The 27,632-nt window shown below is 42.0% G+C and overlaps 2 protein-coding genes across 2 annotated transcripts; both read right to left on the bottom strand.

Moving 5' to 3' along the window:
- Positions 1-1,666: 1,666 nt before the first annotated feature.
- LOC137357491 (probable G-protein coupled receptor 139) lies at positions 1,667-6,073 on the bottom strand. The gene is made up of 2 exons (XM_068023840.1): positions 5,971-6,073; positions 1,667-2,598 (listed from the first exon to the last, which is right to left on the bottom strand). The coding sequence occupies exons 1-2, from the start codon at positions 6,071-6,073 to the stop codon at positions 1,667-1,669; spliced, it is 1,035 nt and encodes a 344-aa protein (XP_067879941.1).
- Positions 6,074-19,069: 12,996 nt separating this feature from the next.
- Positions 19,070-23,270, bottom strand: LOC137357490 (probable G-protein coupled receptor 139). Its single transcript, XM_068023839.1, has 2 exons — positions 23,174-23,270; positions 19,070-19,971 (listed from the first exon to the last, which is right to left on the bottom strand). The coding sequence occupies exons 1-2, from the start codon at positions 23,268-23,270 to the stop codon at positions 19,070-19,072; spliced, it is 999 nt and encodes a 332-aa protein (XP_067879940.1).
- Positions 23,271-27,632: the final 4,362 nt, after the last annotated feature.

The raw sequence follows: 27,632 nt of genomic DNA, 5'->3' as shown, positions 1-27,632 counted from the left end.
TATGGTCTGTTTACAATATTGTAACTTTTTCACCTTTTCCCCTTTCCCTGTTCTTTGTACAGGCCCTGTGGGCTTGAGCTTTAATCTACAGTTCATGCCAATCTTGTAGCAAAGTATCCTTGGTGGCAACTACATCGTGCCCATGACCTGAAACCTTTTTTGGTTAAAGAGCTACTTTTCAAATGGATTAATAATTGTGGAACCACAATCTAAAAATAATACTATATAATACTCATAATGATTAAGTGCTGCATGCAAAAACTGTGCTAATAATGCTTTTGACAAAGCAGGTAATCAGAAAAGCAATGTAAAGACCACTTCACTAATGTAGATGGTAATGAGTCAGAGTGGACAAACCAACTATAAAGGATAATTGTGACACCACTAACATTCTAGTGCATGTCAACTGCACTGCTTATAATCTGCTTAAAGATGATATGTCAATGACATACAAATGCAGTTAGTTAACAGACCACATACAATATAAAGAGCAATTGGTCAAAACAGTACTAACAGAAGTTTCACCATATTTAGATGTTTTACAGACTCAAAGCAGGTATTATTTTAATTTAATATGTTAACATAAACAGGCTACTATTAAATGTTCCTCTAGAACATTTAGAGATTTATTATTTTCGAAGTAACATCTGATCTTCTTATTTCTCCGACGAAAATTATTACACTTACCTATGTTGAAATCAATTGCCAATTTGCACACCTGTTATGAAGGTTGTTGGTATTTTCTTGTATTTTACCATTGTCCTTATTTGCATTAACGATACCTCCCTAACGTGGGGTCATCTGCAAATTTTGGAATTGTACTTGTGATTCCCAAGTCCAAATCATTTGCGTAAAAGGTTACCAGCAGTGGTACTAACTCCTGTGGAATATCACTTCCCAAACTCCGCCAATCTAAGTAAATAACTTTTATCCCTTCTCTGTTTTTTTCTGTAGACAATTTGGGTTCCATTCTGCTATTCGCCGTCTGAACTGACATGCCCTGACCTTAGTCATGCATCTACTGTGGATAAGTTATCGAAGGGCGGTTCAAAATAGAAATTTATTATATCTATTGACTTTATGCATTATTTATGTTACTTCTTCAAAGAATTCAATATGTTTTGTCAAGTATGACATTATGTTGCTGTCTATTTTATATTATATTTTCAATTTCTATATGTTTTGCTGTTGCATTTTTGAATAAATATCCCATTAAATTTCAGACACTGGTCTATAGATCTCTGGACTTCTGTCTGTTTGACAATATAAGGATTATATTAGTTATATATTCGTATTCCCTTGTTTCATCATTTCTTTTTACCATCTTTGTGCATTAGCCTACACCTCATTGCTGTGTCTTGAATCTGTGTAATTTCAAAATTTGTAGATGATACCACATTAGTCGGTATCGCTAATACAAAGAAGGACAGTGTCAAAACACAAGAACACACCCGGAGTGAGATATAATCCAATTAGACATCTGCCACTAATATAACTAATAATGCACTTAATATTAGCTATACTAACTCGCTAAATGACACTTGCATAGGAAAATGTTTTGTTGAATATGGCCCAATGTTACGTCTGGAGAATTCTGGGGGGAGAGATGGAGCCTGTTGCTGTCAGGTTAAAAATGCAAAGCGCCCAAATAAGATACAATGCAGATCTAATGCTGGGAATCACTTCGTTCCTCTCTTTGCTTAACCAATTTAAATATCATTTTCAGTGGATATTTCACCTGATTCATAAGTTGTTCTCTGAATTTAGTCTGGGTCACTGCATAAATACATGTGTTTGTGCAGCAGCTCAGAAGTAGAAGCATGTGACTGGTTTGGTCTGCGATGTACATCGGATCATTGAAACCTGTTGAATAATAATTGTTTGTAATGCGGATTAATAAGAAATATATCACATATGCCACCCAGAGCAGTATGAAGTTGCTGGATATAGCAAAGAGTAAGATGATGGATCTTCTCCGATTCTCCATCTCAGTATCACTGTGATCCTCATCCTTCTGTCCGACCCTAAGTCTTTTACGAACCTTACTTGTCGCTACAATGTGCCCTACAGTCAGAGCATTGAGCAGCAGTATCAAGAATATTGGTAACAGTGGTGTCAAACACCGGTGAATCCAATTAAATGCTACCCAAGTAGTTGCAGTATAGTGTTCTAGTTTTCTATTACAGCCCCAGGGTATATTGTCAGTTGTAATGATGGCTTCAAATGCAAAGTACCAAGGTATGTTCTTTAAACAGAAAAGCGGGCAAACAGTTCCTATAACAGTGGCTGCAGTTCTGTCAGTACAATACCGAGCCTTCAGCTTCGGGCAGCAAATGGCAACATAGCGATCAAAAGTGAAAGCAACTGTTAGCCAGACCGAAATGTCTGTGGAAACATGATTTAGCACAGATTGGAAAGAGCAGACAGGAGTAATGAACAGGATATTAGCCGGGAAAAAGCAGTCCTTAATTCGAGACAGTATCACATAATTGAGAACGACCAGTAGATCCGCAACTGCCAAGGCCACCAAGTAGCGAGTGACACAGCTGGAGAGTCCGCACTTTCCCTGAGACAGGACCACAATGGTCATCAAGTTAGCTGTAAAAGAGAAGCAGAGAATCGCCAAGTTATTTACAGCAATTACTTAGATTTCAGAACAATTTACAAGGATTGGTAGGTCGCAAGCTAAGCCCTGCTATTTCATAGAAACATAGAAAATAGGAGTAGGCGAAGGCCATACGGCCCATCGGGCCTGCTCTGCTATTCAAAAAAGATCATGGCTGATGGTCTAATTCAGTACCCTGTTCCCACTTTCTCCCCATATCCCTTGATCCCTTTGGCATTAAGAATATCAGAAAGAAGGAAGAGATAAAGTGAGGGAGTATCGGCCCATTGGCCTACCATCTGTAGTAGGCAATTGGCTAGAATCTATTATCAGCGATGTGGTAACAGGGCACTTAGAAAATCATAACATGGTTAAGCAGAGTCAATACAGTTTTATGAAAGGTGGTTGAAAAACCTGTGAAAGGTTTTGAGTATGTAACTAGTACAATGGATAAGAGGGAGAGGAATGGTTTTAGTCTATTTAGATATTTTAAAAAAACATTCCATCAGGTGCCATACAAAAGGTTATTACACAAAATTAAGACTTCGGGGATTGGGGGAAATTGGTAATGGCATGAAATTGGCATGGATTGAGGACTGATTAATGAACACAAAACTAAGAATGGAAGTACAGAGGATATTTGTGGTTTGCCAGCCTATACCAAACTGGGTACAGTAAGGATCAATATCAGGACCTCAGCAATTCAAAATCTATAGTAATGCCTTCACTGAGGGGAGAGTAGTATGTCCAAGTTTGCCGATGATTCAAAGCTAGGTGGAGAAGTATGTGGTGAACAGGAAGCAAAGAGGCTGGAGATGAATGTAGAAATGTTGGGAGAATGGGAAAGAACATAGCATCTGGAATACAATATGATGAATTGTAAAGTTGTCCACTTCAGTAGGAAAATTAAATACAAATTGTACGTTGAGAGACTGGGAAATTTGCACATTCAGAGGGACCTTGAACATGAATAACAGAAAGTTAAAATGCAGGTAAAGCAAGGAATTAGGAAGGTAAATTGCATCTTTTTTTGTGACAAACTGATTGGAGTATAAGAATAAACAAGACATGCTAAAATTATACAGGGCATTGCTGAGGCCACACCTGGGAGACTGTGTGCAGTTTTGGTCTCCATACCTAAAGAAGGAGATATTTTCTCTGGAGCAAGTGCAATGAAGGTTAATTACATGCTTCCTGTGATGAAGAGATTGTCATATTCAGAGAAACTAAGTAGACGCAGCATATATTCTCCAGAGTTTAGAAGAATGCGAGGTGATCTAATTGAAACATTTTTTATGGATATTGACAGGATGGACACGAAGAAAATGTTTCCCCTTTTGGGGAATCGAGGACACATGATCACAGTCCCAAAATATCTGGTCGGCCATTTAGGACTGAGGTGAGGAGAATATTTTGTCATTCAGAGGGTTGTGCACTTTGGAATTCTCTACAACAGAGGACTGCAGATGCTTAGTCATTAAGTATATTCCAGCAAGAGATTGATAGATTTTGGGGTACTAATGAAATGAAGGTATATTGGAATAGTGCAGCAAGGTGTTCCTAATAAATAGCATAGAAAGGGCCAAATGGCCTAATCCTCTCCTATTTTTCAGTTTCTTATGTAAAAGAGCCTGTGCTAAATCTTTTATGAATCATTGGTTGAAAGAAGGATGTCAAAAGGGTGGAGAGGGTGCATACATAATTGACCAGCACTAAATGTGGGTCTTCAGCTGTGTGGTCTGAGAGGACAGTCCGATCATCCTAGGAACCTGACCAGTGAACGTTTGGTGCACTCTGTCTAGGGCACGTGTGTCCTTTTTTCTGTAAGAAGACCAAAACTGCACACAGTACTGCAGGTGTGGCCTGACCAATGCGCTGTCTGATTATATGAAGACTTCTTTACTGTTATAAACTAATACTGTTTGTAACCAAAGGCTACCATTTGTCTTCCTAATTGCTTGCCGTACTTGCAGGGTAACATTCTGTGATTCATGTGAAAGGGCACCTCGGTCGCTCTGAAGGAAAACATTTCGCAGTCTCACAACATTCAAAAACATTTCTTCTCTTAAATTTTCCTATCAAAATAGATATTTTCATACTTCACCACACTGTGTGCTATTTGCCATATCCCTGCTCATTCACCAAACCTGTTTACATCCCTCTGCATACTCTGTGTCTGCCTCACCACTTGCTTTCCTATGGAACTTTGTATTCTTAGCAAACTTGGATACATTACACTCTGTCCCCGATATAAATCATTAATATAGATTGTAAATTGAGATCCAACTACTGATCATTATGGTACCCCACTAGTTACAGCCTGCTAATCCATAAATGTCTATTTTGTTCCAACTGACTATTTTCTGTCCATTACCAATCTACGTTAATATATTATCCTCCAATCTCACGAGTCCTAATTTAGTGTAGTAGCCTCTTGTGTGGCACCTTATCGAATACTTTATGAAAATTCAAATGCACAACATCCACTGGTTTCCCCTTACCCATCTTACTGCTTACTTCCTCAAAACAAACTCGAAAGGAGTAAAGGGCGCACAGAGAGGAGACTTCGCCTGAGTGAGATACAGTCAGAGTGTGAAGGTGGGAATTTGGTTCGTGTGGTAGGTTCTGGTAAGTTTTTCTCAAGTTTCAATTTAGGTTGAGAGTCATGCTCTGACATAAAACTTTCAAATTTCAGATTAGTTAAATTGCGTTGCTAAATGGGGAGCTGTCTGGCAAGTAGCTGTTACCTGTCAATCAGCTGAAAGTAGTTGGTTCACGAGGTGTCAATCACGAGAGCAGGAAGCTAAGCTAGATAGTAACTATCAGAGGCTCTACATCAGTAGTCATGTTTTCAAACTGCATGGAGTAAGGGGCACACAGAGAGGAGACTTTGCCTGAGTGAGACGCAGTCAGAGGGGAAATGTGGGAATTTGGTTCACGTGGGAATTTGATGCAGAGGGAAAGAGGTGCTCCTTTTTCAGACTCCAGTAGCTGTGGAAGATGCAAGTTGCTTCCCTGAAATAGAGGGTAACCTGGAGACAGTGGTGAGAGTTTGAAGAGCTAGGATGGTGAGTCTGTGAGTTCAGAGCATTCCAAAGAAAATTGACATGTGAAGTTACAGCAAAGAATGTAAGTGAACATTTTCTCTTTTTCCTCTTATCGAAACTCAGGAATATTAATTGAGGTCAGTATTACATTAATTGAAATAATAAGAATAAGAATCTTCAGAATCTCAGGTAATTTATTCGTAAGGTTTTATTAGTAATAAGATTTATCAGCAGTAACACGCTTAATAGTCATATTGAGGCTTGGTAGTAGTGAAGTTTATTAATTATAAATTAACTAAGAAAAATACATTAATTAACACATAATAAAGATGACAGGGAAGGTGATGTGTTGTGGCTGTAGTTTGTGGGAGCTGGTGGACACCAGTTGCTCCACAGAAAACACGTCAGCAGTAACTGTCATGTCTGCAGGAGCTCTGGCTCAGAGTCAGAGAGCTGTAGGTCGAGGTACAAACACTGCGATGCATCGTGGGGAAAAGTTACCTGGACACTTTGTTCCAGAAGGCAGCCACACCACTTAGGATAGGGTCTTCTGACTTGGTCAGTGGTCAGGGAAGGGACAGCATGACTGTGAGCGAGTCACGTAAGTGGATTGAGAAAGCAGAAGTGGAGGATCCTCATCCCTTGCAATTGTCCAACAGATATGAGATCCTTCCAGCTTGCCTGGATGAGAGTGAGGGCGGCTGGGTGGATGAGCAAGCTGAACATGGCACCGTGGTACAGGAAGCCATTAAAGTGGGGATAGTAAATCAGAATGCAGTGGTAGCAGGAGATTGCATGGTTAGGGGGATAGACACAGTTTTCTGATGACAGCAGCGAGAGGCCAGAAAGCTTCCTCTCCAGGTCGGTGCCAAGGTTCAGGACTTCTGCGCGAGGCTGGAGAGGACCTTGCAGTGCGAGGGGGAGGATCCAGTTGTCGTGATCCACGTGGGTACCAACGACATAGATAAGACGAGGAAAGAGGTTCTTCATAGGGAGTATGAGCAGTTAGGGGCTAAATTAAGCAGTGCAACGTTGGGGGTGGCACAGTGGTGCAGTGGTTAACACCGCAGTCTCCTAGCTCTAAGGACCCGGGTTCAGTTCTGGGTCCTGCCTGTGCAGGGTTTGCAAGTTCTCCCTGTGATTGCGTGGGTTTTTGCTGGGTGCTCCGGTTTCCTCCCACAGCCAAAGACTTGCAGGTTGAAAGGTAAACTGGCCATTGTAAATTGCTCCGAGTGTAGGTCGGTGGTCGGGGAATGGCGGGAATATGGGATTAATGTAGGATTAGTGAAAATGGGTGTGTGTTGGTCAGTACAGACTTGGTGGGCCAAAGGGCCTGTTTCAGTGCTGTATCTCGAAATAAATAAATAAACCTGAGCCACAAGCATATGGAGCAGGGTAAATAAGATTAGAGAGTTAAATGCATGGCACAAAGCTTGGTGTGCAAGATATGGGTTTTCATTTATTGGGCATTGGCACCAGTACAGGGAAAGAGGGAGCCGAACTGTTGGGATGGTCGTCCCTGAACCGTGTTGGGACCAGTGTTCTGGAAAGTCATATAACTAGGGTGGTAGAGATAGCTTTAAACAAAATAGTGGGTGTGAGGGATCAAGTGAGAGAAGATGAGATAATTTGAAGAGAGAGAAGGCAAGACAGCAAGGCTGCAATAAAGGAATTAATAATCTGAGCATGTTAGGAAGGGACGGAGCATTCAAACTTAAGACTGTGCCAGCAGATAAGGATGGAGATTGTGAAAATAATAAAAAGACAAAACTAAAAGCATTGTATCTGAATGCACACAACATTTGCAACAAGGTACATGAATTGACATCACAAATAGAAGTAAGCAAGTATGATTAATTTCCATTACGGGGACGTGGCTGCAGAGTGACTGAGGCTGGGAACTGAATGTTCAAGTGTTTTTGACATTCAGGAAGGATAGGAAAAGGAGGTGGGGTAGCGCTGTTAATAAATGTTGAAATCAGTACATGATTGAGAGAGGATCCGAGATTGAAGGATCAAGGTGTAGAATCATTTTGTGTAGAGCTAAGGAACAGCAAGGGGTGGAAAACATTGGTTGGACGTTTTGTAACCACCAAACTGTAGTGACAATGTAGAGCACGGTATAAATCAGGAAATTAGTGGTGCATGTAACAAGGGTAATACAGTAATCATGGGGGGTCTTCATTTTCATATAGACTGGGTAAACCTAATTAGCACTAATGCTATGGAGGACGAATTCCTGGAATGTGTACGAGATTGTTTTCCATTACAGTATTTTGAGGAACCAGCTAGAGAATTGGATATTTTCGATCTGGTATTCTGCAATGAGAAATGGCTAAGTTATAATCTCATTGTAAAGGAGAAGAGTGAACATAATATGATAGAATTTTACTTTAGGTTTGAAAGTGAAGTATTTCAGTCCGAAACTAGGGTCTTAAATCTAAACAAAGGAAAATGCGAAGGTATGAGGGACAAGTTGACTGTGGTAGATTGGGAGACTACATTAAAAAGGTAGGACTGGAGACAGACAATGGCTAACATTTAAATAATGAATTCATGGTTGACAGCAAATCTACATTTGAGGCTCAAAACCTAACAGGAAAGGTGATCCAACCATGGCTAACAAGGGAAGTTAAAGATTGTATTAGATCAAAGGAAGAGGTTTATAAAATTGAAAAGAAAATGGGGATATTTTACAATTCAGTAAAGGAGGACCAAGAAAGTTAAAGATTGTATTAGATCAAAGGAAGAGGTTTATAAAATAGAAAAGAAAATGGGGATATTTTAGAATTCAGTAAAGGAGGACCAAGAAACTGATAAATAAATTGAATATAAAAGTAAACTAGTGAGAAACATAGAAATTGACTGTAAAAGCTTCTATAGGTATGAAAAAAGAAAAAAAAAGATTAGCAAAGACAAATGTGGTCCCACGACAGGCAGAGACAGTAGAATTTATAATTGGGAATGAGAAAGTGACAGGGAAACTAACAAATACTTTGTGTCTGTCTTCATGGAGGATGACACAAACATCCTCCCAGTGTTATGACGATTTCCATTCTTTTGTATTAAAATGTGGGATTCTATATTTTTAAAAACGGAAACGAATTTCAGTTGACATTGATATATCTGTAGATAACTGAATTTTATGGATGATTTTTGAATGAAGGAAGGGTTGACGAGGAGTTCCTGGTTTCGACCAGTAAACAAATGCTGGAAACCAGGTAACTTCAAGGAAGCCAGCTAGGGGTTTTATCTCAGAGCTACCCTTTGTGTGACAAGATAACATTTAAGCCTTGGCATGTGACTTGCTTCTGGAAGGCTTTGGTTTCATTTGTGAACTGTTCAAATGCCAGTGGGTTTGGACTAAAGCAGGCAATTGGAATCTGGTTTTGACCTGCCTGGAGATCAGAAGCAGAACCAGAAAGGTACCTCTCTGTAAAGAATTATTGCTCTTGAAAAGCAAAAGCTTTTATAAAGTGGTACTGTTGCCACCTGCATTTGAAAAGAAACCCTGAATTTGCAGAAATCTTGCATCTTTAAAAAAACGACTTTGACATCGATGTGAGAACTGCCACTTATTGCTACACCCCTGATGGAAGACCTAGGTGAAGCCTTCTACCGTTGAAGTTCTTTGAATGCCTACCCATCACAGACTGTTCATCAACCTCGCCTGGAAAGACTTCGAATGCCATCCAATTAGTGCTGTTAGGAAGGGAGTTCCAGGATTTTGACCCAGTGACAGTGAAGGAACAGTGATATTGTTCCAAGTCAGGATGGCGTGTGACTTGAAGGGGAACTTGCAGGTGGTGGTGTTCGCATGTATTTGCTGCCCTTGTCCTTCTAGTTGGTAGAGGTCGCGGGTTTGGAAGGTGCTGTCTAAGGAGCCTTGGTGCATTGCTGCAGTGCAACTTGTAGATGGTACACACTGCTGCTGCGCGTCGGTGGTGGAGGAAGTGAATGTTTGTAGATGGTGTGCCAATCAAGCGGGCTGCTGTGTCCTGGATGGTGTCGAGCTTCTTGAGTGTTGTTGGAGCTGCACCCATCCAGGCAAGTGGAGAGTATTTCATCACACTCTTGACTTGTACCTTGTAGATGGTGGACAGGCTTTGGGGAGTCAGGAGGTGAGTTACTCGCCTCAGGATTCCTAGCCTCTGACCTGCTCTTGTAGCCATAGCATTTATATGGCTACTCCAGTTCAGTTTGTGGTCAATGGTAACCCCTAGGATGTTGATAGTGCGGGATTCAGCGATGGTAATGCTGTTGAATGTCAAGGGGAGATGGTTAGATTCTCTATTGTTGGAGATGGTCATTGCCCGGCACTTGTGTGGCACAAATGTTACTTGCCACTTATCAGCCCAAGCCTGGATATTGTCCAGGTCTTGCTGCATTACTCCACGGACTGCTTCAGTATCTGAGGAGTCACGGATGGTGCTGAACATTGTGCAAATCATCAGCGAACATCCCCACTTCTGACCTTATGATTGGAGGAAGGTCATTGATGAAGCAGCTGAAGATGGTTGGGCCTAGGACACTACCCTGATGTCCTGGAGCTAAGGTTATTGGCCTCCAACAACCACCATCTTCCTTTGCACTAAGTATGACTCCAGCCAGCGGAGGGTTTCCCCCGATTCCCATTGACCTAGTTTTGTAGGGCTCTTTGCTGCCGTACTCGGTCAAATGCTACCTTAATGTCAAGGGCAGTCACTCTCACCTCACCTCTTGAGTTCAGCTCTTTTGTCCATGTTTGAATCAAGGCTGTAATGAGGTCAGAAGCTGAGTGGCCCTGGCGGAACCCAAACTGAGCGTCAGTGAGCAGGTTATTGCTCAGCAAAGCCGCTTGATGGCACTGTTGATGACAGTGGGTAGAGAATATTTCCGAATTTCCACTACTCTTCGTGTGGAAAAAGGCTTCCTGTATTCGCTTCTCAGAAATACTCCCGACTTGTTCATTTATATTCTTTGTTCTTGATTTCCCCACCAGAGAAAAAGGGTTTCTCTCTGTCCACTCTATTAGATCGAATAACACTTATCCACCTCAGTCAGACCACCCCTCTGTCTCCTATGATCAAGTGAATCCAGGTCATATTTATATAACTATTTCTGAACATTTAACCCTCTAAGCATGTACTTATGTTTTGAGAATTTGTTCTTCAACAGTAATTCTCAGGTCATTAAGGCCTAAGTGATTTCAAACAGCACATGTTAACACTAACGAGTAACAGTATTAATGTTATACAATAGCGTAACAGTACTACATTAAACAAGAAACAATTACAAATATGAAAGCAATATAGTACAGATGCTGGAAATATGAAATACAAACAGAAAGTGCTAGAAATACACAGCAGGTCTGGCAGCATCTTGACAGACAGAAACAGAGTTTAGGTTTCAGGTCAGTGATATTTCATCAGAATACTTACTAATACCTGTTCCCTTCACAAAGTGCAAGATAATCAGACTGGATCTTAGTTGGAGACTGTTACTGCAAATAGAATTTTCACTATCCCCAGTGCTCTGACATTTGAAGGGAAATGCACTTACATATATACCATTTGGCCACCTTAGGTTGCACATGTTATCACCTAGTCACTAATACAATTGGCACCCTGATTACGTGTTAACTGCGGAATGGTGTGCCACATGTTATTTCAAGATTTCAACCCTTTTTTGGCTGAATAATATGGTGCCCTTCTCAGGCACCATAAGGTTCTGTTATCAGAATACCACCATCAACACCAATAAGAGCAACAACAACTTCCTTTCAAGTAGCACCTTTAAACTGGTAAAACATGCCAAAGTGATTCACGGTGTGTTACCAAGCAAAATTTGACACGGATCCACATGAAGAGATTGAGGCGGTCATGATTGAGGTGTACAAAATTATGTGGGGCATAAATAGGTTAGATAGGAAGTAACGTTTTCCCTTAGCAGAGGTATCAATAACCAGGGGGCACAGATTTAAGGTAAGGGGCAGGAAGTTTAGAGGGGATTTGAGGAAACATTTTTTCACCCAGAGGGTGGTTGGAATCTGGAACATACTGCATGAAGGGGTGGTAGAGGCAGGAACTCTCACAACATTTAAGAAATATTTAGATGAGCACATGAAACGCTATAGCATACAAGGCTACGGGCCAAATGCTGGAAAGCCAAAAATGGGTCGGCACAGTGGTGCAGTGGTTAGCACTGCAGCCTCACAGCTCCAGTGACCTTGGTTTGGTTCTGGGTGCTGCCTGTGTAGGGTTTGCAAGTTCTCCTGTGACTGTGTGGGTTTCCTCCCACATGCCAAAGAGTTGTGCGTTGATAGGTAAATTGACCATCGTAAATTGCCCCTAGTGTTGGTCAGTGGTATGAGAATTGAGGGAAGGTGGGGATGTGAGTGGGGAATGGAATTAGAGTAGGGTTTGTATAAATGGGTGGTTGATGGTCAGCACGGACCTGTTAGGCCAAAGGGCCTGTTTCAGTGCTGTATCTCTCTATGACAATAGATAGGTGCTTGCTGGTTGGCACAGACACACTGGGCCTAAGGGCCTGCTTCTGTGCTGTATGACTCTATATAAAAGCAGATGTCTAATAACTTGGGCAAAGAGGTTTGTTTATGGAGCACCTGAAAGAGAGGCAGAGGCATTTCAGAAGGGGATTCCCGAGCTTAGGGCCCAGATGCGAATGCTAGTGGAACCATTAGAATCCTGGTTGCACTGAAGGCCAGAATTGGAGGAGCTCAAAGGATTTTAACCCTATAGAACTTAAACACTCGCATGGTGCAAAAAGCTATTGCCCGAGAAAGTTCACATCATTATTGAGTCTTTAGATACGTGAGTCTCTGAACATCCACTATAAGAAATAAGAACAGGAGCTGGCCTTTTGACTGCTCGAACCTGCTCTTCCATTCAATATGATCATGCCTGATCTTCTACTTCAACTCCATTTTCCTGCCCGCTACCCATATCCCTTTATCGATCGCAGTCTTCAATATACTCAATGATGGAGCATCCATAACACTCTTGTGTGGACAATTACAAAGATTTAAAGCCTCTGAGGAAATAAATTTCTCCTCATCTCAGAACTACATGATCGACCCCCTTATCCTGAGGCTGTGCCCACATCTTCTAGATGCCCCAGCCAAGTGACACTACCTCTTCATGTTAAGCCTCTAAAGCGCCTTCAGAATCTTACACATTTCACTGAGATCACTTCTCATTCTTCTGAACTCCAGAGAGTGGGGGCCCAATTTACTCAGCTTCTCATCATAGGACAACCTTTTTACCCAATGAATTAAACCAGTGAACCTTTGCTCTACCGCCTCCAAGGCAAGTTTACCCTTCCTTCGATATGGAGACCTAAAGTACACGCAGTACTCCAGGTGTGGTCTCATCAAAGCCTTATACAATTGTAGGAAGCCTTCCTTATTCTGTTACTTCAATTCCCTTGTAATGAAGGTCAACATGCTATTTACCTTCCTAACTGTTTGCTGTACTTGCAATCTTTTTGTGTTCCTTGTACGAGTACACCCAATTACCTCTGAAAATCAGGATTTAAAGCTTCATTCCTTTCAAAAAACATTCTGCTTTTACTGTAAAATTAGACTCACACACCCCCACATTATACTCCATCTGCTAACCTGCTGCACAGTTGCTTAGCCTCTTTGATGAATCTTTCTGTCCTGTCCAATAGATTGTCAATAACTGAGGTCGCAGCACCGATCCTTGCTGATATACTACGCCCAACTCCATGAGCCCTTATCTTGCATGTTAAGGTTTTGTGTGCACCTTGTTCAATGACATTTGGAAATCCAAGTATATTGCAGTTACTCGTTCCCCTTTATCTAAGCTACCAGTTACATCCTTAAAAAAACTCGAATTCATTTGTCAAACACGATTTCCCTTTTATAAAACCATATTGACTTCGTATGATCGTGCTATGATTTTAGAAGTGCATTGTTAAGAATTCCTTCTTAACAGATTCCAGCATCTTCATGATGAATCAAAAGTGGTGAACCCTGTTTTCTCTGTCCCTCCTTTCTTGAATAGCGGAGTTACATTTGTTAACATCCAATCCACAGTGATCATTGCAGAATCCAGGGAATTCTGGAAATTCATAACCAATGTATTCGCTATCTCAGCAGCTACATATTTGAAAGCTGCTGGATGTAGGCCTTCAGGTCTGATGATATTAATTACCTTACGTTCCCCAATTATTTAAACCCTTGGTTAACCTGCATTTTTGTTATGTAACTTGTATCTTCCACTGTAAAGACAGATACAAAATATTTGTTCAACATCTCTGCCATTTTCTCAGTCTCCATGATAATTCCTCCTGTCTCTGGCTCTAAGAAACCAATATTTACTTTATTTACTTTCCTCCTTTTTACATACTTGTAAAAGTTCTTTGAATATGCATTTTATATTCCTGGAGTTTACTCTCATTCTTTTTACCTTCTCATCAACTTTCTGGTCGCCCTTTGCTGGCTTCTAAAACACTGCCCATTGTGAGGGGAATCCGGTTTGCAAAGCTTGTTTTTTCTAAAGTTCTAAGGTTCTTTCTAAAGTCCCTAACCGACAGGGAAACTCGAATTGAAACAGAAAAGAAAGCAACGATCTGAAACAGAACTGGAAACCAAAACTAAAGCAGAAGCTGGAAAAACAACGTCAGGTTTCTGGGGAAACTGACACTGGTTGGAACCAGATATAAGGAGACGGATTCCTCCCCTGATCGGGCAGACGAGTCAGATCAGGCAGCAGTTGAGCGCCAGCAAGCAGAAGAAAGTGAAGACTGAATCCAGGAGCTGTTTCTGTTACTTAAATTAACAAACTAACCAGATCCAGCCAGACAATGCACAGGTTATCACTGAAGGACACAGATAAAGGGAAGACTGGTAAATCCACGCCATCCAGATAGTCACAAGCAGAGCTGAGGAGGTTCTGAGAAGAGTGCCTTGTGCTGAAGACCACACCCATGGAGTTTGGGTTGAGAGGAAACTGCTGACAGAAGAGGAAAGAGGCTTAATCCTTGCAGAAAGGAACTTAAAATAACGCTGAGGAAATTCAGAGATGTGAAGAACCGTATGACTGTAATTTGGTGCCATATGTGCTGGGTGGACTGCTCAGTGAAACCGCGAGACCCACTTCTGTTGTATCTGATACTTGAGGTGTACGTTCTGTTACGACCAAGACGGGAGCAATGCACCATCAATTCAGTCCCATCACTCCACAGATTTCTCAGTCAAAACTTTACTTCAAATTCCAGCAAATGCAATCAGTCAAGAGAGATTCAATCTTGAAGCAAATACTTCCTGGCTTGGAAGTAAAGAAAAAGAGTTTTGTTCACTTCAGCAATACAAAATGGTCTCTTCAAAAAAGGGCTTTTTTTCTCCTTAGGAAATTAATTGGGCATGTAGCTCCTTGTAGAATTTCTGTCGATGGAGAATTAAACAGCTCTTTTCTTCAGTAGCACGCCTCACTGGAGAGTCTCCCCAAAACTGGTTTCAGGCAGTTTTTACACAGTTAAGTAGAAACATTAAACCATGTGACCTTTCTCTCTCCTGTTGTCGCCTATGTAACAAAATGCAGCTGGCACACTGTGCCTCAGAAATCCAAATGCTTCTCTACTTGTCTTAAAGGCACACTGTTTTAATCTGAGGAGAAAATAAATATGGTTTTGTGACACCTCTGCGAAATGAAACATCATTCTGAAATGCATTTCATTACAATGCAAAAAAAAAAGAAACTTCGATAAAACCCTCAAACACATTTTTTCAGATTCATGCACCCATTCACTCTACTGATAATTTACAGCATTATGTTTGTACCATCACCAACCATATAAGTTAAATTTGTGAAAAGGTGTCAGCGATAACATTGTTTTTCCCTGAAATATGTACAATTTTCAAATGATAAGGCTGCAACAACAAACTCCATCTAAATATTCTAGCATTTCTGTTTTTAAATTTTTCCACAAATGTTAATGGGCTATGGTCAGTGTAATATTTATTTATTGGTGGACATCTGCTTCAAAATGTTTGAGAGCCAACAGAAATCCTAATGTTCCTTTTTGAACATTAGAATACTTTCTTTGATTTTCTTGAAAGGTGCCCTACTGGCTTCTCTATGCCTGATTCGTCATCCTGCAATAGGACTGCACCAACCCCAAGGTCACTAGCTTCGATCGCTATTTTAAAGTGTTTTGCAAAATATGGAGCAGCAACATTGCTTCATTCATTCAGATTGCCTTTAGCTTTTCAAAAGCGGCCTGGCATTCATCTGATCACACTACTTTGTTTTTCTTTTCTTGTAACAAATAGCTTAATGGAGCAGCCACAATACTAAAATTCCTGACAAATTTCCTGTAAAAACCACACTTCCCTATTAATCACATTTTTTCTGTTTCGATTTAGGGATAGGGGTAGGGATAGGCTTGTACCTTTGCCCTTTTTGGCAATACCTGTCCTTGCCCCACTATATGTCCGAGGTTTTGTCTTGCTTTTCAGAATTTGCTTTTTTCCAGATTTATCATTAAGTCTATTGCTTGTAACTTTTGAACAGTATTTTTAACTGGTTTAAGTGTTCTTGCCAAGTTGTACTGTATATTAGTATATCACCAAGATACACCATGGTGTATACACCTTTTTAACATTCATTAATCTTTGAAAAGTGGCTGGGGCATTTTTTAGCCCTAATGGCATCACCCAGCACTGATCGAGACCATTAGGTGTTACAGACGTTAATATCTCTTTGGTTTGAGGAGTCAAAGGAACTTGCCAGTATCCCTTTAACAAGTTGATCGTGGTAAGAAACCTGGCACTGCCCACTCTTTTGATACAGTATTCCAAATGTGGAATTGGCTAAGAGTCTGCCTTTGCTACGGCATTGACTTTTCTGTAGTCTGTACAAAATCGGGTTGGCCTGTCAGGTTTAGGTGCTGGAACTATTGGTGAATTCCAGCTGCGTTGACTAGATTCGATCAAATTGTTTTCCAGCAAACTGGATCTCTGCTTTCACTTGGGCCTGTTATTCCTGACTTAAGCAGTAAGGATGTTGTTTTAAAGGAACTGTTCCCCCTATATCCACATCATGTATGGATAAGATTTTACATCCGACTTATCCCTACAGACTCTATTAAATGTTTTGAAAAGTCTGGTTAGGTCTTCAAGTTGTTTTGCCTCTACGTTGGATAGTGCCGAAGGATGTTGTAGGGTGCAGAGGGACATAGATAGGCTGCTGAGCTGGGCGGAGAGATGGCAAATGGAGTTTAATGCGGAAAAGTGCGAGGTGATTCACTTTGGAAGGAGTAACAGGAATGCAGAGTACTGGGCTAATAGGAAGATTCTTGGTAGTGTAGATGAGCAGAGAGATCTTGGTGTCCAGGTGCATAAATCTCTGAAGGTTGCTACCCAGGTTAATAGGGCTGTTAAGAAGGCATATGGTGTGTTAGCTTTTATTAGTAGGGGGATAGAGTTTTGGAGCCACGAGGTCAAGCTGCAGCTGTACAAAACTCTGGTGAGGCCGCACATATAAGATAATCAGAGGGTTAGATAGGGTGGATAGTGAGAGTCTTTTTCCTCGGATGGTGATGGCAAACACGAGGGGACATAGCTTTAAGTTGAGGGGTGATAGATATAGGACAGATGTCAGACGTAGTTTCTTAACTCAGATAGTAATAGGGGCGTGGAACGCCCTGCCTGCAGCAGTAGTAGATTCGCCAACTTTAAGGGCATTTAAATGGTCATTGGATAGACATATGGATGAAAATGGAATAGTGTAGGTCAGATGGTTTCACAGGTCAGCGCAACATCGAGGGCCGAAGGGCCTGTACTGCGCTTTAATGTTCTAATTCTAATTCTGAAAAAAAAACTTCCCCTCTGGACCTTCTCCATTCAGCCTGGTTCGCAATAGTATTTTCCACCTGTCACCTGTCAGTTCTGGACACCGCACCTTAGGAAGGATTTATCAGGAAGGGTCAGAGGGACCTTGGTGGACTTGTCCATAGATCACTGAAGGCAGTAGCACAGGTAGATAAGATGGTTAGAAAGGCATATTGGATACTTGCCTTTATCAGCTGAGGCATAGAATATTAGAGCAGAGAGGTTATGATGGAGCTGTATAAGACGCTAGTTAGGCCACAGCTGGAAGAACTATGTACAGTTCTGGTCACCACACTATAGGAAGAATGTGATTGCACTGGAGAGGGTGCAGTGGAGATTCACCAGGATGTTGCCTGGGCTGGAGCATTTCAGCTATGAAGAGACACTGAAAAGGCTAGGGTTGTTTTCCTTAGAGCAGAGAAGGCTGAAGGGGGGACATGATTGAGGTATACAAAATTATGAGGGGCATTGGTAGGTTAGATCGGAAGAAACATTTTCTCTGAGTGGAGGGGTCAATAACCAGGGGTCATAGATTTAAGGTAATGTGCAAGAGGTTGAGAGGGGATTTGAGGAACAATATTGTTCACCCAGAGGGTGGTTGGAATTGGAACGCACTGCCTGAAGAGGTGGTAGAGGCAGGAAACATCACAACATTTAAGAAGTATTTAGATGAGCACTTGAAACACCATAGCATACAAGGCTACGGGCCAAGTGCTGGAAAATGGGACTAGAATAGTTAGCTGCTTGATGGCAGGCACAGACACGATGGGCCGAAGGGCCTGCTTCTGTGCTGTATAACTCTATGACTCTGAGAGCACCATTCCCTTTTGATCTGACCCAGACTTCCATATGTCCTCCTGCAATTTTTAGAATGGAACAGCAAGTTAACACTGGGCAAAGCATCTTTCAGCTCATTTCACAATCGGCTTTATTCAATATCAGGTAAACGATATAGAACACTGAGTATGATGCAATATGTTCAGTGTAATCATTTAAACATTGCTTGGAAACTATAACGCATATTTCGATGAACACACGGAGGCGGTGTGTGGGGTAGACAGCTAGGGGTGCTGGTAATTTAATGTCGAAATATTGATCCTTTACTCTCTGGCGGTGCAGAGATCAACATCCTTCCCAGTCCCCTTTCTTTCCTGCTGCCTTGACATTCTTCCTGATCCTGTCCTAACTTTTAAAACTGTCTTGTTTCATAAGAAAGCAAAGATCAAAGAAACTTGTCAACACTGAAATACTTAAACACCCAGCGACTCTCTTGGCGGTGTATTCGGGAAAAAAATTCCCACCAGGTTTTCAATCCCAAAATACCCCTGGAATGTGTGCGCAGATGCATCTGTGTACACAGTGAACCACCCTCTGGTTGGAAACTCGTCTGTTGATAACGAATGCCTCGGGAAAATGTTCCAGAACTACGTCAAATTACTTTCAGATTTTAATAATTTGTGAAATATTTCAGAAAATGCGGAGAATTAAAGACACCCGGCAGTGAATTCTACAGAACACAACACAGGTATACGTAACAGTGTTAGAAAATGTGAGATCTGTTCATCGGATAAATTTGACTATCATAGCGAGAGGATATTTCACTCCATTCCACAACTCCTGCCTGAATTTACTTTGGGTCACTGCATAAATAAACGTGTTGGTGCAGCAACTCAAGAGTTGGAGCATGAAGCCTATTTCCGGTACAAATGTGGGCAGAGGAACAGTATATATGTACCACAAGTATTCTAACCGTTTTAAAATGGAACACACCATAAACACCACCCATAACAGGATGAAATTCGCCGATATAACGAACAGTAAAATCATGGATTTTCTTCGATTCGCTATCTCTGGGTCACTGGGACTCTCCCCACTGCTCCCACCCCGGAGCCGCCTGCGGGCTCTGTTGGCTACTATAATGTTTCTGACCATCAGTGCATTGAATAGTAGAATCAAAATAAATGGGACAAAAGGTGTTAAAATGTAATGCATTAATTCAAAGGCAGCCCAGGCCAACGAACGAGATACAGCTAACGGCACGTAGCAAAACCAGGGATTGTTAGAAAGTGAATATTGACGTCTGTGCCGAAAATACCAGAAAATGTTCTTCAAACAGCTCAGCACAGTCACTGTTCCGAGAACCACAGTGGCCGTTTTCTCGGTGCAATATTTAGTTTTCATCTTCTGACAACAAATGGCCACAAATCGATCAAAGGTGAAAGTGACGGTGAACCAGACAGAACAGTCTGTGGCAGCGTAAAGCAGGACTGCGTGGATATTACAAACTCTCACAAAAATAAGAAAAGTACATTCATTCCGATAAACAATAGGAATCTGCCTTAGGATCAGATCGAGGATAATGACCAACAGGTCTGCTGCTGCCATTGCAACTAGATAGCGAGTGAGACATTTGGAGAGACCGCACTTTCTTCGAGACAGGATCACAATGGTCACCATGTTAACTGTAAGCAAGGAGAGAAAACAGAACTATTCACCAAACACCGCAATAAGGGAAGATGTTATTAACGTGTTTCGCACTAAACTGAAATGAGTCAAGAAATCTGCAGCTTGCCTTTGCACCCAGTGTTGGAATGAAATGACGTTACCTGTGACAAAATGTCCTGAAAATAAGTTTTGTAATTAGAGAAAACGGTAATGAATTAGCAATCAAGTGACACAACGGGATCAAATGAAACATGTTTAAATAGCAGAATGTGTTTTTAGATTAATTTCATTCTTTAGTGAGATTTGCGCCTCGCTCCATGTGCAGCATTTATTGCCCATCCCTAATCGTCCCTGAGAAGGTGGTGGTGAGCTGCCTTCTTGAACCGCTGTAGTCCATCTGGTGTAGGTACACCTGCATTGGTGTCAGAGAGAGAATTCCGGGATTTTGATCCTGCGGCAATAAAGGAATAGTGATATATTTCCAAGTCAGAATGGTGTATGACTTGGAGGGGAACTTGCAGGTGGTGATGTTCCATGCGTCTGCTGTCCCTGCCCTTCTAGGTGTTAGAGGACGCGGGTCTGGAAGGTGCTGTCACGGGAGATGTTGTGAATTTCTGCAGTGCATCTTATAGATGGTACAGTTCACCGCCACTGTGCGTCAGTTTTGAGGGAGTGAAGATGGTGGATGGGGTGCCGATCAAGTGAGCTGATTTGTCCTGGATGGTGTTGAGCTTGCTGACTGTTGTTGGCCCACCAATCATCTAAGAAAATGGAGAGTATTCCACCACACACCTGACTTGTACCTTGTAGATGGTGAACAAGCTTTGGAGAGGTAGGAAGTGGATTATTCGCTGCAGAATTCCTAGTCTCTGACCTGCTCTTGTAGCCACAGTATGAATGCAACTGCTGCAGTTCAGTTTCTGGTCAATGGTACCCGAAGGATGTTGACAGTTGGTCATTAGGCCTTGGTAGTGCTGTTGATTGTCAAAGGGGGATGGTTAGATTCTCTGTGATTGGAGATCGTTAATGCCTGGCACTTGTGTGGCACAAATATTACTTCTCACTTAATATCACGAGCCTAAATATTGTCCAGGTCTTGCTGCATATGGACAGGGAATTCTTCATTATCTGAGGAATAGTGGATTGTGCAGAACATTGCAGAATCATTCGTGAACATTCCCACTTCTGACCTTATGATGGAGGCAAGGTCATTGATGAAGCAGCTGAAGATGGTTGAGCCGAGGACACTACCCTGAGGAACTCCTTCAGTGATGTCCTGGAGCTGAGATGATTGACCTCAAGCAGTAACAACCACTTTCCTTTTTGCTAGGTATGACTCCAACCAGTGGAGAGTTTTCCTCTTGATGCCCATTGACTTCAGTTTAGCTAGGGCTCCTTGATGCCACACTCACTCAAATGCTACCTTGGTGTGCAAGGCAATGACTCTCTCCCCACCTCTTGAGTTCAGCTCTTTTGTCCATTTTTGAACAAGTTTGTAATGAGGTTAGGTGGCGATTGGCCCCGTTGGAATCCAAACACAGCATCGGTGAGCAGGTTATTGCTGTTTCCGTGACGATTGATAGCACTGTCGACGCCACCTTCCTTCACTTTGCTCGTGATTGAGTGTAGACGGATGGGGTGGTAAGTGGCCCAATCGGATTTGTCCTGATTTTTGTGGATAAGACATACCTGGGCACTTTTCCACATCGTTGGGTCGATGATAGTGTTATAGCTGTACTGGAACAGCTTGGCTAGGGACACAGCTTGCTCTGCAGTACAAGTCAAATATAAATACAAATAACAAAAAAAAAACACTGGAAATCGGAGCTACATTTAAATAGGGAGGCAGGAAGTGGAATAAACCATTCAGCCACTTGGACCATTTCCTTCATTCAATTAGATCCCGACTGATCTGTATCTGAATTCCATCTACATACTTTGGTTCCATAATAGCCTCGCCTATGGAAAACTTACCTGTCTCAGTTTTGAAACATTCAAATCACCTCGTCTCATTGGCATTTGGGAGGTGGGATAAAGTTCCAAATTTTCACTACTATTACTGGGAAAAGAATTGATTCTTACCATCATCGTTGAAAGGTCCACCTGTAACATTGCTCAATAGCACTGGGTGGGGAGGTGATAAAAAAGCGCCAGGGAGCTAAGAGAACTGGACACTCGATGGTGCTCTCTGAATGGGATAGTGAGTTAACAGTACCCACTCTGCATGCTCACACATTGACTGTGGTAAATTATTCAGGGCAGTTAGCATTTTTGCACAGAGGCACACATTAAAACTTCCAGTCCAAAGGCTGTCATGTGATTGTTCCACATTTTTGCTCCTGTTGCAAAATATTAAATATTGAATTCCTGTTTGTTTTGTTCATTTAACGTGATGCCCAGTCTGATGCTCAGTTCCTGTATCCCCGATGGTAGATCAATGCCAAGTTACAGAAATGCCTCACTTCCTGGTAATTAGATTTTCAGAGTCACATGTACATTAATCATTCGTAATTTTAAGAAAACAACAATTAAATGAGATGAATAATAATAAACAGTAACTCAAACTTAAAATTCGAAGAGAAATCTCCCAAGACAGCGAAACAAACGACGGGGAGGAATTGATAGAAAGCGAGATATCGGAAGCATCATTGCTCTTGTCATTAATCTGTTAGCACTGATTTAGTCAACGAAATAATGAACTGAAAGCAGCTGAATTTGAAATATGGTGAAGTATTAGAGCATTTTTCTCTTCTAACACTTGGTCTCAGAATTTTCAGATAAATGTACACTTTTAGTTCGGTCAATGAGCCAGTAATATGGCTTCCATAGTCTGAAGGAACACTGGGATATTGATATTATCTGAAATGGATCGAATAATGGCCATTAAATTGATATTAGTGAATGAGAGTTCATAGCCATGGAACACAGGTTACCACCAAAGATAGAAAGAACAATATAAAGAGAGAAAGACAGAAGGAAAAGAAGAAAGACATACACAAGAAGGAAGGAAAGAGGAACTTTCATCGATAGATACTGATCACAAATTCCATAAATCGAGAAGCACTTCACAGCCATTGAAGTGTCTTTCACATGTATTCACTGCCCAAATTCTGAAGTGGTGTAATAGAGAGAAAGTAACACAATAAAGATCTGGATGCGTGGACTAAGATATACTCTTAAATATCATTTACTAAATTACCAGTCCCAGTTATAACATACCCGGCACACCAATCCCAGCCAAGATGGGGTAGTAAATCTTTTCTATATCATAAAGCACCCAAAGAATCTTGAGCTTTATCAGAAAAGGAAGAGACATTATTTTCCCTTTCGGTAAGAGTCGATGATTCGATGTTTGTTGTTGGTGCTGGAAGAAATTCTCCGATTGACACATTGAGAAGATCTCCATTCTTTATATGAGAAAAAAGCTAATTGAGTCAGAAAATTGGGTCCCATGCTGCCTGTGCTTATTTATAGACACTGAACAAACAGGTGAAGTCAACAGCTTCCACTCCAAGATTTTTGACAGTAACAGCGAAATTTCCAATGAGAAACTTCCCCAAAGACTAGGTTAATGCTGCACCTTCTTAGACTCTTATGAGTCCCACAATCCTGAGAAGAATTTCCATAAATGTCGTTTCTTACTAAAACTATAAAATACACTGGGTTAGCCCAGTATCATCAAACAAAAGATTAAACAAATTTGCTTCCATTAGAGAGGAACAATGAATAAAAAAACTCAAACAAGAAGCTAAACAAAAGAATGTTAAGATCTTAAACCCTCGCGTAATTTTCAGCTTCCATCAGACACTCCGTGCCTTCAAGGAGTGTCTGATGGAAACTGACACCGAAGTTTCAGTGTCTTCACCGAAGCATCTATTCCAGTTGCTGATACCAGTCGAAATATGTCTGTTATACAGAAAGGAATCACTGTTGTAATGTGGGCAATATTGCAACAATCGCCAGTCACAATTAAATGCAGAGTCCTGGACATTATCGAGAAGTGATTTTTCCACAATTTAAAATAAAAGGTTAATTTTTCCGCACAATGAAAAAGAAGACAGATTTGAAACCATCAGATCAAGCGTTTGTGAGTCATTATCGCATCACTAAATTTCAGGGCTTTATCACTGTTGGACGGTGATTCTCTCACCAAGGGAGCCTACCGTTTAGTGAATTCCTAACTGGTGATAGTGTCTAGTTACAGATTCCGGATCCTATCGCTCTCTCCGTCTTCTCACGGATGGTGCCGTGTTTTACCTGCTTATTATCTTAAACGAGCAGCGCTAGTCTACTCCAATCCTTTAGTGCATTTGTGAACTTTGACTGTAGTGAATCACCACTTTATGCAAGCTATATTTGGCCCAATTTGCCCCCTTCCATGAGAAGGGCGAAACAAGTCCTGGTCGAGTACAAGTCAGTTAAGTATGCCTTCATGTTATGCTCCTCTTGCTCAATGTGGGAGCTCAGGGACACGGCTGATGTCCCTGACTCCTTCACGTGCAGGAAGTGTGTCCAGCTGCAGCTCTTGTTAGACCACATGACGGCTCTGGAGCTGCGGGTGGACTCACTTTGGAGCATCCACGATGCAGAGGAGGTCGTGGATAGCACGTTTAGCAAATTGGTCACACCGCAGATTAGGATTGCTGAGGGAGAAAGGGAATGGGTGACCAAAAGGCAGAGAAAGAGCAGGAAGGCAGCGCAGGTGTCCCCTGTGGTCATCTCCCTCCACAACAGGTATACCGTTTTGGATACTGATGCTCACCAGGGGAAGGCAGCAGTAGCCAGATTCATGGCACCGTGGCTGGCTCTGCTGTTCGGAAGGGCGGGAAAAAGAGTGGAAGGGCTATAGTCATCGGGGATTCAATTGTAAGGGGAGTAGATATGTGGTTCTGTGGTCGAAAACGAGACTTCCGGGTGGTATGTTGCCTCCCAGGTGCACGGGTCAGGGATGTCTCAGATCGGCTGCAGAACATTCTGAAGGGGGAGGGTGAACAGCCAGTTGTCGTTGTGCACATAGGCACCAATGATATAGGTAAGACACGGGATGAGGTCCTACAAGCAGAATTTAGAGAGTTAGGAGCCAAGTTAAAAAGTAGGACCTCAGAGGTAGTAGTCTCAGGATTGCTACCAGTGCCATTTGATAGTCAGAGTAGAAATGACAGAATAGTCAGGATGAATGCGTGGCTTGAGAGATGGTGCAGGAGGGAGGGGTTCATATTTTTGGGACATTGGGGCCGGTTCTGGGGGAGGTGGGACGATTACAAATTGGACAGTGTACACCTGGGCCGGACTGGAACCGATGTCCTTGGGGGTGCTTTTGCTAACGCTGTTGGGGAGGGTTTAAACTAATGTGGCAGGGGGATGGGAACCAAATGAGGAGGTCAGTGGACAGTAAGGAGGTAGTAACTAAAGCCTGTAAGGATCTAGATAATGAAGTCAGCGTGACTAAGGGAAAGAGTAGGCAGGGAGCAGATGATGAACGCAAAGGGACTGGTGGTCTGAGGTGTATTTGTTTTAATGCAAGAAGTGTAGTAGGTCAGGCAGATGAACTTAGGGCTTGGATTAGTACCTGGGAGTATGATGTCATTGCTATTACTGAGACTTGGTTGAGGGAAGGGCATGATTGGCAACTAAATATCCCAGGATATCGATGCTTCAGGCGGGATAGAGAGGGAGGTAAAAGGGGTGGAGGAGTTGCATTATCGCTCAAAGAGGATGTCACAGCTGTGCTGAAGGAGGGCACTATGGAGGACTCGAGCTGTGAGGCAATATGGGCAGAACTCAGAAATAGGAAGGGTGCGGTAACAATGTTGGGGCTGTCCTACAGACCTCGCAACAGCGAGCGTGAAATAGAGGTACAAATATGTAAACAGATTATGGAAAGATGTAGGAGCAACAGGGTGGTAGTGATAGGAGATTTTAATTTTCCCAACATTGACTGGGATTCACTTGGAGGTCGAGATGGAGCAGAATTTGTAAGGAGCATCCAGGAGGGTTTTCTAGAGCAGTATGTAAATAGTCCAACTGGGGAAGGGGCCATACTGGACCTGGTGTTGGGGAATGAGCCCGGCCAGGTGGTTGAGGTTTCAGTAGGGGACTACTTTGGGAATAGTGATCACAATTCCGTAAGTTTTAGAATACTCATGGACAAAGACGAGAGTGGTCCTAAAGGAAGAGTGCTAAATTGGGGGAAGGTCAACTATACCAAAATTCGGCAGGAGCTGGGGAATGTAGATTGGGAGCAGCTGTTTGAAGGTAAATCCACATTTGATATGTGGGAGGCTTTTAAAGAGAGGTTGATTAGCGTGCAGGAGAGACATGTTCCTGTGAAAATGAGGGATAGAAATGGCAAGATTAGGGAACCATGGATGACAGGTGAAATTTTGAGACTAGCTAAGAGGAAAAAGGAAGCATACATAAGGTCGAGGCGGCTGAAGAAAGTCGAAGCTTTGAAAGAATATCGGGAATGTAGGACCAATCTGAAACGAGGAATTAAGAGGGCTAAAAGGGGTCATGAAATATCTTTAGCAAACAAGGTTAAGGAAAATCCCAAAGCCTTTTATTCATATATAAGGAGCAAGAGGGTAACTAGAGAAAGGATTAGCCCACTCAAGGACAAAGGAGGAAAGTTATGCGTGGAGTCAGAGAAAATGGATGAGATTCTAAACGAGTACTTTGCATCGGTATTCACCGAGGAGAGGAACATGACGGATGTTGAGGTTAGGGACAGATGTTTGATTACTCCAGGTCAAGTCGGCATAAGGAGGGAGGAAGTGTTGGGTATTCTAAAAGGCATTAAGGTGGACAAGTCCCCAGGTCCGGATAGGATCTATCCCAGGTTACTGAGGGAAGTGAGAGAGGAAATAGCTGGGGCCTTAACAGTTAACTTTGCAGCATCCTTAAACACAGGTGAGGTTCCGGAGGACTGGAGAATTGCTAATGTTGTCCCCTGGTTTAAGAAGGGTAGCAGGGATAATCCAGGTAATTATCGACCAGTGAGCCTGACCTCAGTGGTAGGGAAGTTTCTGGAGAAGATACTGAGGGTTATGATCTATTCCCATTTTGAAGAAAATGGGCTTATCAGTGATAGGCAACATGGTTTTGTGCAGGGAAGGTCATGTCTTACCAACATAATAGAATTCTTTGAAGAAGTGACAAAGTCGATTGATGAGGGAAGGGCTGTAGATGTCATATACATGGACTTCAGTAAGGCGTTTGATAAGGTTCCCCATGGTAGGTTGATGGAGAAAGTGAAGTCGCATGAAGTCCAGGGTGTACTAGCTAGATGGATAAAGAACTGGCGGGGCAACAGGAGACAGAGAGTAGCAGTGGAAGGGAGTTTCTCAAAATGGAGACGTGTGACCAGTGGTGTTCCACAGGGATCCGTGCTGGGACCACTGTTGTTTGTGATATACATAAATGATTTGGAGGAAAGTATAGGTGCTCTGATTAGCAAGTTTGCACACGACACTAAGATTGGTGGAGTAGCAGATAGTGAAGGGGACTGTCAGAGAATACAGCAGAATATAGATAGATTGGAGAGTTGGGCAGATAAATGGCAGATGGAGTTCAATCAGGGCAAATGCGAGGTGATGCATTTTGGAAGATCCAATTCAAGAGTGAATTATACAATAAATGGAAAAGTCCTGGGGACGATTGATGTCCAGAGAGATTTGGG

The sequence above is a fragment of the Heterodontus francisci genome, chromosome 48, assembly GCF_036365525.1.
Source record: "Heterodontus francisci isolate sHetFra1 chromosome 48, sHetFra1.hap1, whole genome shotgun sequence".
In the NCBI taxonomy this organism is placed as follows: domain Eukaryota; kingdom Metazoa; phylum Chordata; class Chondrichthyes; order Heterodontiformes; family Heterodontidae; genus Heterodontus; species Heterodontus francisci.
Note: the sequence above shows the minus strand (reverse complement) of the source record. Positions and strands in the feature narration are given on the sequence as shown.

Coding starts and splice junctions, on each gene's coding strand:
- LOC137357491 (XM_068023840.1), bottom strand. CDS start 6,073: ATGACAGTTACTGCTGACGTGTTTTCTGTGGAGCAACTGGTGTCCACC. Junction 2,599..5,970: donor CCCTGTCATCTTTATTATGT/GTTAATTAATGT, acceptor TCTCTTTTACAG/CTAACTTGATGACCATTGTG.
- LOC137357490 (XM_068023839.1), bottom strand. CDS start 23,270: ATGTCTCTTCCTTTTCTGATAAAGCTCAAGATTCTTTGGGTGCTTTAT. Junction 19,972..23,173: donor GGCTGGGATTGGTGTGCCGG/GTATGTTATAAC, acceptor CCTTGCTTACAG/TTAACATGGTGACCATTGTG.